A 20,460-nucleotide genomic window follows, 5' to 3' on the forward strand; every position below is an offset into this window, starting at 1 on the left:
GGAGACTGTGTTCTAAAAAACCATCTTTAAAATCTGTTGTTTCATCAGAATCGTTTGTGTAAACCTCAGTATTGTCTAACTCCGGCCCAACAGAGGACTATCATATTGCACTTCTAATAAAAAAATAAATTGAACATAGTGGTAGGCTTACAGAAAGAGAGGGAATTAGATTTGATTAGATTAGCTCTAACCTGCCCGGAATAAAACTGTCTGCGTTTCCTGTTATTTGTCAGTGTTTATAGCTGGGTTCTTCTACAATGCTTTCACTATTATTTCCAGGCGGTAAAAGGCAGTCAAGCAGAAAAGACACTCATAAATGTCAGAAAAAAGTAAGTTTTTTTTACATTTCAAGGGCTTTGAAGGTCAAGTTCAGCCCACTTAGGGGAAGCAAAGTGCTGGGTTTGTGGTAGTGTGTTGTTATTTGGTGTATTTAGGCATATAATTTATCGGAACTTAATGCATTTGACTATTACTCTAAGTGAGTGAAATACCCCGGGAAGATTCTATTTATTTTATGGATTTTGTTCACCTGTTAGAAGGTAAGATAAGTCAAATTTTCGTAATTTGTGATGAGGAAGGGAAGATGTTCAACTTGTCAAAACCTGATCAGGTTATGAAGCACTGTGAATCTTTCCTTGCTCCTCCTATTATAAATCTGTTCTACCTGGCAGCCTCCCCACTCCATACTATGAGGAGGAAGAACTCTATTAAGAATTTTGCAGGGACGCCTGGGTGGCTCAGTTGGTTGGACCTGACTGCTCAGGTCATGATCCCGGAGTCCCGGGATCGAGTCCCACATCGGGTTCTCAGCTCCATTGGGAGTCTGCTTCTCCCTCTGACCTTCTCCTCGCTCATGCTCTCTCTCACTGTCTTTCTCTCAAATAAATAAATAAAATCTTAAAAAAAAAAAAAAAAAAGAATTTTGCAAACCAGTGCGAGATTTTTCCTCGAAGCTTTTATTGAGATGTTTTCTTTTTCTTTATGAGGACTCCTCCCCACCCCCAAGCAGAAAGCTGTAGCAATGATAGTTTAAAGCTATTGAAAATAAGTATGTTCTTTGATATCAAAGAGCTTCTGGAGCTTCTTGTAGATTTTCAAACTAAAGAGACCTAAAGGTGGTATTTCAGGGTGCTACCAGAATGGGCCTTTGTAGTTAGAATGTTCTACCAAGTGTATTATTCTTTGGAGATGTTGGACTAAGGTACTATTGCATTTGGTAAAAGATAAGGTGTTTTGAGTGTGTGAGTGTGTGCCTATGTGTGTTCTCGCCTCTGCTACACTGAATCACAGGGCTTACAAGTATGGCTTTCATGAGGTAGGATGAATAGACAGAGGATAGTGAGTAGAAGTGGAATGGACATTTAGGAGCACTCACTATGTGTCAGATACACAATGTATTATTTCTTTTTTCAGAGCTCACTGTTAGAATGCGAAGCACACTAGGTTACTATTTTCCAGGTTGGAGGGTCAGGGAGGTAAAGTTTACTTGTCTAGGGGCCAACCCAGGTTTCCTTAATGTTTGCAGTTAGCTCACTAGGGTAGTCTCCAGAGAGGTGGAATTAGAGGACAGAGAACAAAACCTGGGCACCAGAGCTAATTTCTTGAGGGAAATGTGTGTTAGGCGGGAGGGAGAAAATACAAATTCATGCAACAAAATGCTTTGAAAATTGTAATATTACTAGATGGTTGAAGTTCAGTGGTTATCTTTTCTTTCCGAAGAAATGTTTTTTGATTACCCCACATAGCCCCTGGCTTTCTCCTCCTTTCCTGGGCTACTTTTCATTTGTTATAATTTTCTTCCTCTCCTGCTAGAAAATTTCCGAATTTTCCATCTGGAAATTCCTGTTGCTTGGGGCGCCTGGCTGGCTCAGTTGGTTAAGCATCTGACTCTTGATTTCAGCTCAGGTCATAGTCTCAGTGTCATGGGATCAGGTTCCAAGTTCCTGCTCTATGCTCAGCATGGAGTCTGCTGGAAGATTCTCATTCTCTCTGTCCCCTTCCCTGCCCCCACACTCTCTCTCAGACAAATAAATAAATCTTTAAAAAAAAAAATTCCTGTTGCTTTTTATTTTTTTTATTATTTTTTAAAGATTTTATTTATTTATTTGACAGAGATCACAAGTAGGCAGAGAGGCAGGCAGAGGAGGCGGGGGAAGCAGGCTCCCTGCTGAGCAGAGAGCCGGATGCGGGACTCAATCCCAGGACCCTGGGATCATGACCTGAGCCGAAGGCAGAGGCTTAACCCACTGAGCCACCCAGGTGCCCCTCTGTTGCATTTTATATAGAGAATTCATTTCTCTCTGTACTTTTACCCTCCCATTTCTAGACCATGCCTTATCTTACAAACCTTTGTCCATGATGGTATTTTGCTAAACAGTGAACCCTGAGTGTATATGCAACAAATGTTCATTGATCACCACCTGTATACCAAATATTATACAAGGATGATGTATTGGTAACAAAAACAGACACAGTTCTTACCCTTGTACAATTTTAACCTTAATACGAAAGACATCAAGTTATTTTGTAATGAATACATACTAGTTTTCTCCTTCATGTTTTCTGCCACAATCAAGTTTCTTATTTTAGAACAGACTGAACTTAGGCCCCATACAAGAATGGTGTTGACACTCAGGAAGTGTGTACTGATTTGTAGAGAATATTAAATCTCTTTAGCCCTCATTTTTCTTGTTACACAAATACTGTTTTAAAACAAATATTCTTTAAGAAAATCATCCTTTATAGTTGATAATCATTATCAGTCATCATTTGTGTAGAACTTTGGTGTTTATGAAGGTAGGGCGTTTTATAAGCTTTATCACCCTATAAATTGGTGGAAAAGGGGCTCTTAAAATTTCTGTTTCACAGTTTAGAAATCTGTAGATAGGCACTAATCTGTTCATTTTGGAGCTGAGATTAGACCTTAGTCTCTCTATCTCCAAATCATCTTTTCCTTTGACTACCATTGCCTCCTGAAAATGATTAAAACAAAACATCAAGAGATACATAAGCATCTTGCTTTCCACTTATGATAAATATTTTTCACCTGAAAAGCACAAATTATTATATCCACTTAATTTATTGATTCACCAACATTTCCTAGCACCTAATATGTGCCAAACAATGAGTTTCCAGGACAAGGGGTCCAAGATGTAGTTCTTTCGTCCAAGGCATTATGATTTATTGGAGTGGACAGGCATATAAGTAAATAAATATAGGACTATGAGATAAGATATTCTTGAGGCATAATGCAAAGATCAGTAGCTTTTTGGACAGTCTGGTTTGTGTCTTGACATTAATTACTATTTATTAGCTATTATCCTGGTCACATCATTTATCCTCTTTGGCCAAAGTTTCCTCATCTATGAAACAGAGGATAAAAGTATTAACGTGCATTGCAGTTGTAAATATTAGAGAAAGTGTATAATTCCATGGGCTAGTGGTGCTTTGTACTACAGTTATAACATGACTGAGTCATTACAAATTCTGCGTATATAAAATTGTTTTGTATTTATCTCTTTTCTATCTATCCATCCTTCTATGTATCCATCCATCCACCTACTCTCTGACTGTGGGCTCCCCAAGAATCTAGAGACTAATTTCCTGATAAGATAGTAGAAAGGCTAGGGGAAATATCTGAGAGGAGGTGAAGTTTTTTGGTGTCTGAAGACAGATCTTTTGGTTTTGTTTTTTTATTTTTCTGAACTGAAATTTTATTTTTTTAAGATGTTATTTATTTAAGAGAGAGAGAGAGCTTGAGGGAGAGTGTGAGGAAGAAGCAGGCTCCCCACTGGGCAGGGAGCTTGACGCGGGACTGGGTCCCAGGTCTCTGAGATGATGACTTGAGCTGAAGGCAGATGTTTAACTGACTAAGCCACCCAGGCACCTCAGTGAAGTGAAATTTTAGGTAGAAGGAATTGTACCAGGTATGAAGCCATCAAAAGTGACGGAACCTTCCAGGAACCATGAGATGCTCACTATAGCTGAAGTATGAAGTACGAACTTGGGGAGGCTGAGGGCTCAGCTGGACCAATAGTCAGAGGTCAGATCATAAAGGTGCTTTTATCTCATGCTGAGCCACTTGGACTTTATTTTCCCTACATACAACTTTCTCTCACCTAAATAGAAAATGACAAGCTTGGAACATTAGTGATGGAAACAACTTGTTTTGTTTTTTGGAGCAGCTCTTGATTGCATGGAAAATAGAGGAATCTACCAAAAATGTATCTGCAAAAATAAGAAATGGTATATCTTGAACAAGAATCTTTATGATGAATGGATCATGGAGAGTTGAGATTTCTAGTGAAAAATACCATTAGGAGGCATCTTAAGGCAAGTTCCAGAAGGAACGTGCCCAAATGTTTTAGGTCAGAGCTCCCTGGGGCAAATTTTGTACATTACGTGGCAAGTTCTAATGCAGCATGGACAGGACTGAGAGTACCTGAACCCCAAATAGAACACTTACCATTTTCTCTGAAAGTCAACATAAATATTTGATAATGTCTCCCTTTCTGTGAAGGGGCCCTCGCTCAGTGGGAGTGGTATCTAGTATCCCTTAGCAGAACAGAATTATTTGTTTTCTTAAGCTTTTCTTTATGTCCTGGAGGTGGATTCTAAAAGCTCCTAAAGTATTTTGATTTTGAATTCTCACAAAAGTATTTTTTCTTTCACAGTAATTCAATATAAAAGGCAATAAAAGTGATATATTCAGAAGTATTCAGGACCTGCTATCAGTGCCACACGGGAATAAACTGTCTTGCCACTTGCACATCCCACGGGAGAAGAGAATCACAATTCACATATAGGAAATATTTAATGTGTTTGCCTCCGTTTTGCTCATATTGTCTGCTCTGCTGAAAGGCAGATTTTTTTGCAGATAAAAGCTGCCCTATCTTGCTGAACTGCTCATCTGTTTTGCTCAGAAAGAAAAGCCTTTGTTAAAATCAGAAGCAAAACCTGATTTTCAAAATATTACCTAAAAATAACAAAATGCAAGGAGATATCAAAATGTGCTAAGATTATGGGCCAACCTTGTGCTTTGGAAATTACCAAATTTGGCAAATACTATTTTTATGTGAACGGGCAGTGTATATTTCCTAAGCATCGCCTTACAAACTGGTGGTTAGGGGCTCCAGAATAAGCTAAACTCGGGGGGTGGCCTTGCCCTTGTGACTGGGCAGGCGGATAGACACGTGGTTGAAGGTGGTGAACCATGCTGCCCTCACTCTGCCTTTCAGGACTGCTCACAAATTACTCGTGCGTTTTTGAGGTCTGCATCCACAAGACGTGGGGCTTGGCTGCCTTTTCCAATGGGGAAGCACTGGGAGACAAGACAGATAGAGCTGCTACTTTTCAAGAGCTCATGGTCTAGGAGGGAAAGAGATATTAAGCCAGCCATTGCAACAGTGCCCCAAGATATGCAAGGGAGGTTCAGTCGACCGTGGGTCAAGCCCATTAGTGGTTGTCAAAGCTCAGTCTTTGGGACCCAATTTTGGCGAAAGAATACCCACCTGGACTGGGTCTTGGGCACCGGAGCTGAGATTTTTAGTTAAAATATTAAGATCTAGCACAAATTCACTCCTGTCAACTAAATGTTTCTGAATTTTCAGAAATGGCCTTTGTTTCTTTACATCTATTTACTGGTAAGTCTCCCCCGGGACGAGCTTTGTGAATATTTTTTATGATAATGTTTACTGAGCAAATCTGAACGTTTGCCTTGTAGAACCAACAAATAATCTCCAGAGAAATCTTCATCTTTATGCAGCCACGTATAAGATACAAAAACAGGTGTTTTCTTATTTTAAGAAATATGCACAGAAATGAACATTTTCATACTCTCCTTGCTTTGATTTCAGATTTTCAACAAACTGAACTCTCAGTTTTAAAACTCCTATTGGGAGTGCCGGGACTTAGTGGGGTTGGTGTGACCAGGTGGTGTGTTAACCCATCTGTCTGTATATGCATGAGAGACTGAACCCGATTCTGTACCACACAACTGGGTGCAGAAATATGGAAGCTTCTTTTCAGATAAGGGTTAAGAAGGAAATAATCTCTTTTGCTGCAAACTTTTTCTCAGCAGGTACAAAATAGCTGCAATCAGGTAGGCTTTGGTAAGTGGCAGCTGCTATCTACCAAGTTGAAAGATCACAGGTTCTCACCCTATTCCTATTTCAATTACATAGACACTGGGTTCTATTTGCGTCTCTGAAGGCATGCCTGACTCTGTGATAAGAAATGGGCCTTGACGAAGCATGGGGTCATGTACACAGCGAGGCTGCAAGCCTAACGTGTGACACCAGCTCTGGCCAGTCAGGGTCCCTGGGTCATCATTACAGTGTCATTAGACATGAGAACCAGCTAGGATCCTGAGGACATTCCTTCGTACAGATGAGAAATCAAAGCCATGAGAGGGTAACACCCTTACCTGTGGTCGTGGACTTAATCAAAGCAGCTCTGGCCTCAAGCTGCTACTTGTCTTGTGCTACAGAGATAAATACACCAGGTTGAATTGATGAACACCATTACTGTCTGAAGCATTGTGCTGATGGGATTTGGAAGTTGCATCCTGACTCTGGGGAAATGGTGCTGGGGTTGACTAGCAGTGTCTGTCTGCAGAGAATGTGGGGGCCATGTGTTTTTCTGAATTCCATTGAGTGATGGAGGAGGATGGGTAATCAGATAATTACCATATGATCTGAAGTGTGCTAAAGAACAAAGTGCTCTAAAGTCTTCCTGGAGGGTCAGGACCATTTCGTAGGAGATGATGTTTGATTTGGTCTTGAAGAATAATTAGCAGTTTTCCTCACAGAGAAAGGAAAGAAGAAGACATTCCATAAAGGCAGAATAGCTTGGGTGGGGACCTAATATGTGATAAAACAAAGGAAATTAATGCTTATTGATTGTTTGCTTTATGCTGGGCACTAAGCTAGGTCCTTTATGTATTATCTCATTATTTAATTTTCATAATGACTAGAAGATGTTACAGATTAGGAACATGGACAAAGAAAATTAAGATGTAAGATGCTCAAAGTCATATAGCCATATAGGGTGAGACTTTAGTTACTGGGGCTCCAAAGGAACTTAAGTGGTAGCTTTTTAAAGGAACAGGGTAGATGAGGAAGAGTGGATTGGGGAGGGAGGATATCATCAGTTTGGATTTGGACTATTAAATTTGAGTTGCCTCTGGGACATCTAAATAGAGAAGGCTTGTATGCTGTTGGAAATATGGCATTGACTGATCTGTTTGTGATAAAAATAATGGATCAAAGACTCACTGATAACAGTCTTTGTGCTTATATTTCCAGGCTTCTCCTTAACAGTGGAGATCTTTCTGCCTTTGCTATCCTAGCACAGGAGACTATAAGTAATAAACTAATATGCTTTATGTTGCATGAGCGATTCAAATTACTGCCAATATTAAACCCAGAATTGATAGGAAAACTGTCTTACTTAGAAATTCAAGTGTTCTTGACACAGTACAATTTATTATCACCATGAGACCTGTGCTCTGGCAAAACTCTGCTTGTGTTCAGCAAAGACTTTTGAATATGTGTGTTCCTTTGCCAGCGTTCAACTTTGACCTACAAGAGGACAATGTCTAGTCCTTAGAGAGATACTAGGAGGTGCCATAGTTAACAGGGCATGGAGATGGGGCATGACTTGCGTACTTGCCCAGGGTCATCAAACCATGTTCCAAAAAAGAAGGCTTTAAAAAAAATATTTTTTAACTTGTGCAATTTCAAAAACAAGAAAAAAACCCCAAAATGCTTTTATGTTGGTGAATTCCAATGTCCTGGGCAACTCAGCGCTCTTTGTTATTCTCTTTGGGGACTTGTGATTACAGCTCCTTTGGAGTACAGGGTAAGGGGATAAGTGTTTAGAATAATCCAGGTCCCATTCCTGATTCTCTTTGTTCTCTAGGATGAGGACAGTGTTGATCATAGCGATGACAATGACTTTGATACTACCATACCGCATTGATTTTAAAATATTTTTTCCCACACATCGGGGAGTGGGGTGCATTGTATTCCCAGTACTACCTTACAGCCACTACCAGCCTGCAATGAAGTTAAATTCCCCCAGATGGGATTTGTGTTGTTTCAAATGGTCACCTGGGGATGCTGCCAACCTGAGACCACTTTAAATTGAATTATTTACTGAGATTTTTCTTGAATCACACCGGTAGTGTGAACTTGTATCAAAAACCTGCATGAGTACCTGCTTATGGTTCGAATTCTCAGGGGAGATTATTTTTTCCTTTCTCTTCTCTTGCTGTGCCTTTCTGAATGGCAGCTTTATTTCTGGGATATTCTAACTTTAAGGAAATAGCATTTTTGTGTCTTAGCTCTTTGCAGAGGTCTATTATTAGACTCCCCATCTTGCTTTTCTTTCTTACCATATTTAGAGTAACCGTGTATCTAACAATAACAATTGATGGTATCTCAGAGTTGATGAAATACTGTTAACAATAAGAGCTAACATTTGCTGTGCGCTTTGCCTTTGCCTGGTAGTGCTTTTAGGGTTCTTCTTCTTCTGTAGTAAATCATTTAAACTGTTAGCAATCATAGAAGGCGGGTACTATTGCTTCTCCAATTTCAGGTAAGAAAACAGAAGCACAAAAATTATGAACAACATGCTCAATGTTACATATGTTGACTTATTTAGTGTTACTTGACCACCCTGAGTCGGTGGATAGGTTGCTCATGAGAATCTATTTCATTCCAGTAAAGTTCTTGCTGAACACAACTAACTTGCAAGTCCCTCCCCTCAGAAAATGTGCCATTGTCCTTAGTACTAGGACAGGGTGTCCTTCTGTTATCCATTTCTCATTCCAGATGGGGGATTCATGTTTTAAGTGTTATCCTCAGACAAGAGTTGGTTTTCTAAAAAACGTGAATTCATTAAATATTCTCATTAGGTACCATGGAAAAGATGTTGTTCTAAGCAGATTTACTACCATTCAGATCTGCAAGTTGTAGCTCAGAATACGCACATTCTTCTTCCTTCACATTAGGTCCCCTATCCTAACCCTTTCCCCCCCACCTCCTCAGCATACCCACATCAAATCTACACAGAAATTTCCAGGTGAGGTGAATTAGGAGGAAAAAAGAAAAGAATGATTTAATGTGTAGAAAATGTATTTCCCCTAATGATCCAATCTAAAACTTTTCAGATAATTTACCATTTGAATTTAGAAGAGAATAATTTTTGATCCTCTCTTCTTATCTCCTTCATTTTTTAATTTCTTCCACACATATTTACTGAATATCTTCCAAATTCAAGACGCTGTGCTTAATGTTGCCCAAGCTGTTTCTCAGACTTTGTTCATGTTCTCAAAGAGTTCGTTCTTTCTTTCTTTCTTTCTTTCTTTCTTTCTTTCTTTCTTTCTTTTTTGAGAGAGAGGGAGAATGAGAGCTAGCGGGGTATGGAGGGACAGAGGAAGAGAGAGAGAGAATCCTAAGCACGTTCCATGCAGAGCATGGAGCCCAGCATGGGACTTGATCTCATAACTCTGAGATCATGGCCTGAGCCAAAATCAAGAGTCAGACACCTAAGTGACTCAGCCAACCAGGTACCCCTCAAGGAATTATTACAATCAAAATTATAGGGAACCTTTCCCTCCCTGACCCTCTTCTCCCTCCTCCTCCTCCTTTGCTCTTTCTTTTGTCTTTCTTCTCCATCCACTTCATCTCATCTCACTCTCATTCACCACCTGAAAGCCAGGAAGGGATACAGGTTTTAAGGAAGAAACACTATTTGAGTTGAACTGTATTTGCCCTTGTAGAGATGAGGCTGGTAGAAAATAGCAGGGTACCAATGAGGAGCATTCGGGGCAAAGCCACAGAAACTAGGTAGCAAAGGGGCTTTGGAGAATGTTGAGATGCTGTCCTGATACAGGGAGGGATGAAACAACAGACGGGACATGGAACCTCCAAGCATTCACACTTCCCTTCCTACTTCACTGGTTATAGGAAGAATCAGGTAGGCGGACAGGTCTGGAAGTGTTTTTAAAGATAGATGCTGTACAATATCAATGTCAGGTGGATTCACAGAAGAATAGAGGGTCCCATCGTCATCTTCATGGTTCTCATTCTCGTCATTAGCATGATGCCTCTGGGGATGACTCCCTCCCCAATGACACCAGGTCACCAGAATTTATTCTTATGTTTCAATTCTGTGTCCTGAACACCTTGAAAGTAAGAATTGGATTCTAAGAGACAAATTAATCTCTGTAAGAGTGAAAGATGCCAAACAGATGTCTGAAGGAACCAAAAAAAAGGGGGCTAGTGTTTTCTAAGGTGGTGGAGAATAAAACAAAATCACCCAGTTTGGTTACCTAAGAATCTTCATCGTCTTTGGTTAGTTAGTACCTGTCTTCCCTCTACAGAATGCCAGGGGTAGAGGGAGACAACAATAGGCAGACTGAAAGATGTTTGTTCCCCTAAGTTTAAGAACTTAATGAGAAAAAAAAAAAGAGGTAACTTCAGGGCTATCTGTCCCGATGTCTAATGTACTTATCATGAGGACTGGCCCTTTTAATTATTTTACTTATTTATTTTTAAACATTTTATGTATTTATTTATTTATCAGAGAGAGAGAAAGCACAAGCAGGCAGAGGCACAGAGAGAAGCAGGCTCCCTGTTGAGCAAGGAACGCCACATGGGACTCGATCCCAAGATCCTGGGATCATGACCTGAGCTGAAGGCAGTGGCTTAACCAACTGAGCCACCCAGGTGTCCCAGAACTGGCCCTTTTAAATAAATTTCTCTGTGTCTAACTGCACAGCTATACTGTGAGAGACTTTGCTTTCTGGACCCCTTCATTCTACATACTCAGTACCAATCTTCAGCTTTATCTTGTGTTTCTGAAGAATTTTGATTCCTTTCTGCCATGTGAAAGGACTTATGCTGAAGCAGTATGATAAAAATGAAAGGCAAAATGAGATAAACTGGTTTTATATAATTTTTCAAAATGAAACAAACTCAGTCAATATAGCCATGATTGTTTTCATTTGATATTGTAGCAGTCTGAAAATCAAATCAGGACAGGAAAACCTAACTCCCCTCCTCAAGTAAAATAAGAAAGATAGATGTGTAAGCATACAAAATATCCATTGACAGTTTTCATTATGGTTTTAATATAGGTGTTAGAAAGTTAGGTGTGACCTTTTATCGTGTCATCTACAGACTCATAGTGTTCATGTGAACTTGAACTTCTCTGTAGTGTTTATAACTATATGGAGTCTCCTTTGGGCAAAAAAAATCCCTGAAGAAATTTTGGCCACCTATAATTTCTACCTGGGACTTTGCCCAGGATAAGGTATACTGTGGTGCTCCTGAAAACTCTGTTGCCTTGGTTTTTGTTTGTTGGATCTGTAATTCTTACTAGACTGTTCCTATGTCTGATGCTGACATGTTGACATGGATTCCAAATTCTTAAAGCAGGTTACCATATTGAAGGTTGCTACTTAATTTTTTAAATTTAATTTAATTTTTTTAAATGAAACCATCAGCATTATGTTGTTTAGCTGCATCTTCATTAAATAGAACGACTGTAGAATTGTGGAGCTAAGAAAGGAAGATATGTCCATTTGATCATGTTGGTTCCTGCAAACTGCTGGTAATAGGACTCCATACTATTGATTGACAAATGGCACCGAATATTCTCTAGCAGAAGTGAAAGAATAATTGCTTTATTTTCCCTGAGTGCTAACCAATGGTATCCTGAAGCTGTCTTTTTAGTACTGGAAATAAAGCCAGGATTAAATTTGCCCAGAAATTACTGATTTTGAGGTAAATATAATTATCATGCTTCAGATCAGCCACTTAATTTTCCAAAGAATTATTTTATTGACAAAATGTGTTACAAAATCTATTTAGGGTACCAAAATTTCTGGACCAGTCCTCTTAAAGTGTTCCCTCTGGTATGGGTAAAAATTAACAACTTAGTTAATTCATACACTAGATCAAGGGCTTTGGAGTCAGAATATCTGAGTTAAATACCTGTGTTTATTATTTTCTTGCTCTGTAACCTTGGGTAAGTCACTCAACCTCTCTACATCTCTATTTCTTTGTCTGGAAAATGAGGATTACAGAAGCATTTCTCCAACTAATAACACTGACTAAATATTACCTTCTATTAAGACCATGATGATTGTTCATACATGTACACTCTATCTGGACTCTAATCCTAGTGCCCCCACTAGGAGAAGAAAAGCCAACCACTAAAAGTAACAGTTGCAGTTTTCATATTGAGAATTATATGTCAATTAGTGATAATGGATCACTGATGAAGTGGTGCATTTGCTCTAGTCATTGTTTTTCCCACCTCTTCATCCATGGGCCACACCATGTCCAGATGAGTCCCCCAAAAATCAAATCTGATCCTGTCACTCTCACACTGAGACCTCTTCTTTGGATTCTACGGCGTAAGTCCAGACTCCTCGGTGTGATATACAAGACCTTCCTTCCATAGTCAGATCCCTTTCTGTCTCTCTAGTTCCACTCCTTCTGCCCTCCTCAAAGCCTACTCCTGAAATGTATTTCTTTTAGGTCATCACATTTTCTTCAGGAGCTTTGTGGCTTCTGAAATGCTGCTTATTCTTTTATGTTGACCTTGTTTGACATTCACTACTCTCTTCTTGATGACCTCAATGATTCTATCACCAGTTATGCTGCCTAAGTATGAACTCTACTGATTTAGGTCTGGCCCCCTCTTATTACCTCCCTTTTCTCACCCCCTCCCAACAAATGGATGATGTTTTCCTCAGAGTTCACTATAGTTTAATAAGCAGGATCCAGTTTGTTGATTCAATAGATAAATAAAACAAATGAAGATTTTATCTGTATACTCCGAGCTTTGCTAATTTATCCTTATACAAATGAGAAGAAGCTTTATTGTATTTTTGGAGAACCACACTTGGAGCTTGGCCAATGACACAAGGTAGAATTAAATTGATGACACAATTTTCTATATGGAAGAAGAATTTGTATTTAATAAGGTCACAAATATGTAACGGGTAGACTTGTCAATGTGTGAAGTGTTTGAGCACTGATATAAATAAACAATCAGCACAAATATTTATTATTGGATAGATGACAGCATATGGACAAAAATATATATAGTTTTACCCTGGAAAACAACTTACTTTGGTAATTAAATAATGCTGCTTAAATGGAAAAAATACAGCTTTAGACTATTGTTAATCATTTATGAAAAAGAAACAAAAAATCTAGCAACTGACTAAATTAAAAGGTAAAGAATTTATCCTGAGGTTAAACACTAATTCTGTGGTAGAAAGAATAAAAACATACAAACATTAATACAGCTTTCAAATTTGCTAGGTACAAATATTTGCTATTGTTTTCTCCCTAAATCCTAAATTCTGTGTGGATTTTATTTTGAGATAGGTATTTCTGCTATAAGTCTGATAAATGATATTCCAACTCTAAAGAGCAAGCAACTGGAATGCCACATTTTTGATGCATATTTTTGCAGCACAGAGGGGATTAAATTCTAAATGTCTCAGCTGTTAAAGGCCCCTTCAGACTTGCCCAAAATGAGGAACAAAGAAGGAGAAAGCGTTCCCTAAAGCAATTCATCAGATCTATTTGGGCACAGTGACATTCTCTCAGAGCTTGTGTGGATAAGTTTCACTGAATAGTTCAAGGGTGTGCAGCTGCCTGGAATATTGAGAAAAGATATCTCCAAGTTTTTATCATGAATTACATGGGCTGGCCAATTCTTACCAACTGGCTAATGGCCAACAAGGCTCTGACAATTAGTAGTTATAATGATAATATCTCCCATTTTTGAGCACTCACTGTGTGCCAGAATGGAGCATTTTCCACCTGTTGTATTGTTTTAAGTTTGTACTTCCTTTTTTTTTTTTTTTTTTTTTTAAGTAGGCTTCATGCCAAACTCATGACTCTGAGATTGAGAGTCACAAGCTCTACGGACTGAGCCAGCCAGATGCCCCGAAAGTGCATACTTCTAATCTTAGAGGAAAGACCTATTAAATGTATTTCCTATTTTTGCAGTATGAAAAGTTTGTCAGACTGAATCTTCTCCATTATAAATTTGATGAGTATTTAATTGTTGCTTTTTCTTACCTAGTTGCTGGTTGTTGGATCTAGGAGATGCCCTGATTACTTCATTAAAGGTAGCAGTGATCGCTTCCATAAGCGGATTGTTAGACACAGAGCAGAAAAATAAGTAGAGTCTTCAAATTTGCTGAGTGTTGCTGGACTCAAAACAATTGCTTGAACAAGTCACTGATGGGATAAACTTAAGTAACTAGAAACAAGGCATTGTGGTGTGTTAGATGGCAATATCAAATATGATGACATGATTGATACATTTTCACTTGATTGGAAAGTGCACCAAGTTTTAGGACTATAAAGCATAACACTTTTATGCATTTATCCTTTCATTATCCTAATGTAAGATGGATGGGACAGATAGTTGCATCTGACCGAATGTATGTGGCTTACTGTTTTTTGTGTTTGGATTTGAACCCTGTCTACTTCCCTACCATCATCTCCCACCACATACAGTCTATGTACTCTTTATACCGAGTCATTTGCAGGTTGCTGACCAATTTAAGGCGTTGGTCTATGTTTGTTCCCTCTACCTGGAATGCCCTTCCGATCTTCACTTGTCTAACTCCACCTCATTCTTCAGGACCCCTTTTGAATGCTGCCTCCCCAAATAAGCATTCCCTGTCCCACGCACAACCCTTCCCACTCCCTCTGGACTGGCACAGCGCCCTGTGCGTAACCTCCATTACCTCATTTGATATGTGACGTGCTACCCTTCTGTTTACTTGCCAGGGGCACTAAGGTGTGACTCTGGAGGCATTGTTTTATGACTTTTAGGGATTTATTTCTGCTTTTTAGCCCCTCACCCAGTCTGTACAGAGCACAGGCTCAGTGAGTGACTGTGACTTGGAGGAGTAAATGCATTCATATATATCACACATGTTAGTATTTTGTTACTTCCCCAACTCCCACATCTCTCCCACAAGCACACATACAAATTCTCACTGCATTCTGGCGTGGTAGACTTCCAAAAGCCTCATCCACAGGCTTTATTGTCATTGCTAAAGCTCAAGGTCATGATTTGCCAGGAATGCCTGCTAGAAGGATGTGCGTCAGTGTGCGTCAGTGTGCCGTCCTGTTGTCCTTGCTGTCTGAAGTACAGAATGTGCTTGAAATTATACCTCTGCTAGTGGAATTTCAGGGTGCTTTTATATCAGCACTCTGAGAATGCTTTCGTGTTAAAGAAGAATATTGCAGGGTAAAGAAAGACAAAGAATCTGGTCCAGGCAAAGCCCACGCTATAAAAGAACACTCTGCCCACTGTAGAATAGGATTCCAGGTCAAGCACAGATGAGTCTGTCTGGCATCTACTCTCCATTTGCTTCCCTCATCCTTTCTGTGCTTATTACTTGGTTCCCTTTAATAAAACATGGGAGGCAGACATGGATTACCAGGGAGCAGACTTTTACAACTGTGATTTCATTCCATTTTGAAGTTTCTCTCCAAAAGGTTGACTTATTTTCCTCTCGTGTACGCATTATGTATGTGTGACTATGCGAGATCAGTGAATTCAGAAAGGCCCTCTGAGCCTTTGTTTCCAAACCCCCAGCCATGCAATGCAATGCAGCAAGCAGGAGAACCAGAGAGCCTCAGTGAGCCTGGAATAGACAAAGGCACAAATCCCATCTGGGTCTCCTTCAAAGAGAACTGCTGTTTTGCAACAAGCTACCTGATGGTGATAAAAAAGGTTCTTACCTGTTTACTTAATGGGTGACTGGTCTCTTTGCTTTTATTTAGCCATCTGTTCTGGTCTGTGTCCCTTTAAACTTGTAAGATCCATCACCTCATTTAAGCTGTTACCTTGACACATTGCAATGTTGTGGACATAATGATTCCACAGAGGAGCAAATTAAAACAGTTTTTCATGATTAGAAGGTTAAATGAGGTAAGGCGGTGGTAGTTAGTGGTGAGATAAGGGGTTTTGAGGAGGCAGAACTCAAGGGACTTTCAGGTGATTGGGAAATTAGGCTGGCTAGACAGAGGGATGGGGCTTTTATTAATTATGGGAGCTGAGCAAGAGCAAAGACTTCCTTTGGGGTCTCTGGCTTCTGGGGACTTATTCCACTGTCCTTGCAGAGACTGTGACAATGGCCCAGGGAGGAACAAGGGCTGGCTTTGGGTTTCTTTTCTTCTTGGGGTGTTCTGTGAACAGCAAAAAGAAACTTAAGCTGGAAACACAACAACACGTATCTAGTCATTCCTGAGAGTTATTTGGCTTTCTTTAAGTTTGAAGAAGAATCAAGGGCTGAGCCCAGCTTCAAGGGGGGTGAATATCTGCTTGTGACTTCACCATGGACTACAAGGCAGAGTTACTCCTGACATCTGCCTTCCGCTCTGCTCTCCTTGCTCTAGACTTGACCTTCCATTCAGACGACCTGCCATCTGGAGAAAACCAGGCCTTTGAAAGCCCAGGGCTTCATCCTATTACTCATTTAAATCAGTTCTTGCTCTTACCACTCTGGTGTCTCTTGATATGGCCAGGATTCTTGTAGTTACCTAGATTTGAACTCTAAGGCATCTCTGAATTTTCCATCTGCATCTCTGTCCAATCAGGAGTCACGGTTTCTGCGTATCACGTACATTGAGTTTCTCATATCTTTTTCCACCCTTGTATTCCCCTTGCCACTGCTCTGGTTCCCATCCCTCATCTGAACCAGTTGGAACAGCCTCCTAACAAGTTGCTGCCTAGCTTTCATGTCTCCCTGCTCTAAAACATCTTAAGCACTTATGTTTGATTATATCTTATAACAGTCACTTCTTAAAAATCAAGCAAGCAAACAAACAAAACCTCCTTTGGTCTTCTTTCCCCTAACAAACTCAGTGGACTTCTTAGCTTGGGTTTTCAGGCAGTCCGTCAAGTTACCATTTGTTTTTCCAGCTTTTTCTCTTCCTCTGTGCTCCGGGAAGACAGTATGCTATGTAGCTATGAATAACCCCATGTTTTCTTGCCTCCTTGCCCTCTACCTGGAAAGTTTCACTCACACATCTCTACTGAACAAAATTCACGTGTTTTATCTTGCGCAGTCTCAGCCACAGTTCTGCTCTCTCCCACCCTAGTCAGGTGCCCTTTCTGCTAGAAGGATGTGCGTCAGTGTGAAGCAAGAGCTTCATAGCAACACATTTACACAGATGTTCTTATGCTGCTGGGCATGGATTTTGTCCTACTCGTATTCTTAGCTTTTTGAGTCTTATTTTGTGCAAAGTTTCCTGCTGTTGTGGGTGCTAGATAGCGAAACAGAGTCATTGTTAATAAAGTGTCTACAGGGATGTGAAAAATCCATCCATTCATTCATTCATTCATTGATTCACTTAAATGTTTCCTGGATGCCTCCAGTATGTAAGGTATGTGTCAAGGACCTGGGATACAGAAGTCACTACGACAGTACATTCTTGTTCTCTGGATATCACAGTTAGATGGAGGAAAAGTCATTTAAATAATTATACAAAGGATCACATGCAACAGTAGAAGTTACCTTCAAGGTATGGGAGTGGCAGGACTGCTTGTTTCTATTAGGGTAGATAGGTTGGGGTGAAGGGATGATGCTGGGAGGGGACCTGAGCAGTTAGGAAGGGCTTCCTGTAGTTGAGAATGTCTGATTTGTGTTTTGAAAATTGAATAGAAGTTGTTGAGGGATATAGGGAAGTAAGGAAGAGTAGGAATGGAGGGAAAGATAATCTAAGAAAGTTGCTCTGCTTGCTCTCAGAGGCTTATGAAAGCAACCTGGCCACCAAATGATTATGTTCTGTCTGCAAGTGAAATATCCTAAATGAAATCATCCTTTGATCCCTCTGAAAGAAAAAGTGAGAGAAACAAAGGAACCTCCTTCTGTGACTACTTTTGGTTGAAAGTCATTCGTTCATTCATTCACTCTTTTTTTTTTTTTTTAAATATTTTGTAGAGAAAGTCTGTGATCGCAGTGAGCTTCATAGCAGCGTTCCTCTTCCTGCTGGTTGTGCGCCTGGTAAATGAAGTGAATTTCCCACTGCTGCTAAACTGCTTCAGACAGCCTGGCACAAAATGGATCCCATTCTCCTACACATATATGCGGCCCCTTCGAACTCACTATGGATACATTAACGTGAGGACACAAGAGGTAAGACCTCAGAGGGTTTCCTAGGATTCATGGGTATCCAAGGTAACAGGCTCCTAATCACTGAGCTTACTGTCTCTGCCCCTACAAGCTTCTTTGGGTCCCTGGCATTTTCTGATTTCTCATTCTCAAACATTTACTGACACATGTGTGAAGTCTGCTGGCCCCCTCTACATCGAATCTTTGGATTCACTAGCTTCATGTGGAGCAGAGGAGGCAATTACTTGTTTTCCTGGTGTTTTGTGGCATAACATACATATCTTTCTATTTCAAAACTCTGATCAGCAGTTACCAGCTGGAGAATAGGCTGGCTTTATTTTCTGGAGGTCAACTAGTTGGGGGACAGCTCTTTGTAGAACTGCAGAGAAGCATTTATATTCTTTAAAACTCTGTAATCCTTAGACCTGGAGCTAGAAAGGCCAAGCTGATTTTAAAATTCTCCATGGCTGCAGAGATAATGGGATTTAAAGAGTTTCCAAATTTAAAGGGGTTAAAAGCATTTAAGTCGTATAATCACTGAACCTCTAAATCTTTGTAGCCATTTGATCATACAGGAGAGAATGGAGGTACATGGACAACTAGAAAGTATGCTACACTGTGCTAGCAGCACTTTTATAAGCAAGAATTTATATCTTGGAGGGAGGTAAAGAATAATGAGCCTTCCAAAATGTGTGAAGTATATAGAAATGATTAATACAATTGTTTTCACTATTTGTTTCTATAAAGTAGGATATATGTGAGGTTAATATTTGCAGATGCGAAGTCCAAGCCTGTTTGAAGCTGTTGGCAGGAAGGGTACAAGTCACCAGAGTGTCTACATCATTGGGCAGAGTTTGGCTCAGATCCCATTGACAGGTCCTTGCCCAGAGATACTAGAGAGGAGACTTCACATGCAGAAAGCTAGCTGCTCCTGTCCCGAGAGCTATTCTTAGCATCCAGGGAGGGATACTGAAAGCTATATTGGTCCATCCCCTTTTGTAGGCACTATCATACTTGAGTCACTACTTCTGGTTAATTCGATTCTTTGAGAATTGTTTCTGTAGCTGCAGGATTTACAGGCTTTTTATTAGACATTTATAGTAAAAAGACAAAACGCCATTAATAACATAAATTCGTAGGAGTCTTGCTTGATGTTTATCTTTTCATTGGTTTTAAATTCCTTTTTTAGAAATTGTCCATTTCTTGCATTTGTTGAGTGTCCTAGTAAATTGATAGCCTATATAAAAATGTATCTCTTAGAGAATAGGTTGTGTCACTCTCATCTTCTGTTTCTTTCATTTTTGGTTGTCACTGAATATCCTGTAATGGCTGGATTGTGTTGATCATCTCACAAGTGCCTGTCACAGGTAGAAAATCAAACACGTGACTAAAGTATCTCGTGAACTAATCTCTTGAGGGAAATCCCAGCAAATGTTAAAGACCCTTTCATTTATCTAAATATTAATGGATTGGATCTTGGAGCAGTACCGGATAACTGACCTGAAATGCACTTATTTAATTAGTTACATCAACGAGCTACCTTTAAAATTCTGTTGGTATGGTTTCTATTTATATTTTTCTTTTTTATTTTTTTTGAACCTTGGTATAGTTGTTTTTTTTTTTTTAAGATTTTATTTATTTATTTGACAGAGAGAGATCACAAGCAGGCAGAGAGGCAGGTGGAGAGAGAGGAGGAAGCAGGCTCCCTGTTGAGCAGAGAGCCCCATGCTGGGCTTGATCCAGGGCCCTGAGATCATGACCTGAGCCGAAGGCAGAGGCTTAACCCACTGAGCCACCCAGGCGCCCTGAACCTTGGTATAATTTTTAATGCAATAGCTTTACCAGATGATATTGATCATTATTTTGCTCCCACGGAGGGTCCATCTTGGGAGGAAGCATGATTCCTGGAATGAGTTTTTAAGTTTTGAGGGACACAGGCAAGGTTTACATGTCAGTTCTGTAAAGACAACACCATTGTTATTAAAATAGCAGGGTGCTGGAGGCAGAGGGGGAGAGACAGGCTTTATGTTCAGCTCAGAGTCCAACCGACTTGGGGCTCGATCATATGACCCCGAGATCATGACCTGAGCTGAGATCAAGCGTCGGACCCTCAGCCGAGCCACCCAGCACCCCTAGAACAACAGGAGTTCTTAGACACTAGGACGGGCAGTATAAATTGGAACAAGACTTTTGGAAAAAACAGCTTCCTGTTGCCGAGTGAAGTTGAAGATCTGCATATACCATGCCCCAGCATGTCCAGTCATCCATGTACTCACTAGAGGCACTCAGGA

The 20,460-nt window shown here is 40.0% G+C and overlaps 1 protein-coding gene across 1 annotated transcript in view; it reads left to right on the plus strand.

Annotated features, from left to right (window-relative positions):
* The window catches only part of ST6GALNAC3 (ST6 N-acetylgalactosaminide alpha-2,6-sialyltransferase 3), a 528,622-nt gene that overhangs the window by 212,175 nt on the left and 295,987 nt on the right, over nt 1-20,460 (plus strand). The window contains exon 2 of the mRNA XM_013059239.2: nt 17,999-18,193. Coding sequence (XP_012914693.1) covers nt 17,999-18,193 — 195 coding nt within the window. The remainder of the gene's footprint in view (nt 1-17,998; nt 18,194-20,460) is intronic.

Source organism: Mustela putorius, unplaced genomic scaffold, assembly GCF_011764305.1.
Source record: "Mustela putorius furo isolate JIRA1106 unplaced genomic scaffold, ASM1176430v1.1 tig00003853_pilon_pilon_pilon, whole genome shotgun sequence".
Taxonomy (NCBI): Eukaryota; Metazoa; Chordata; class Mammalia; order Carnivora; family Mustelidae; genus Mustela; species Mustela putorius.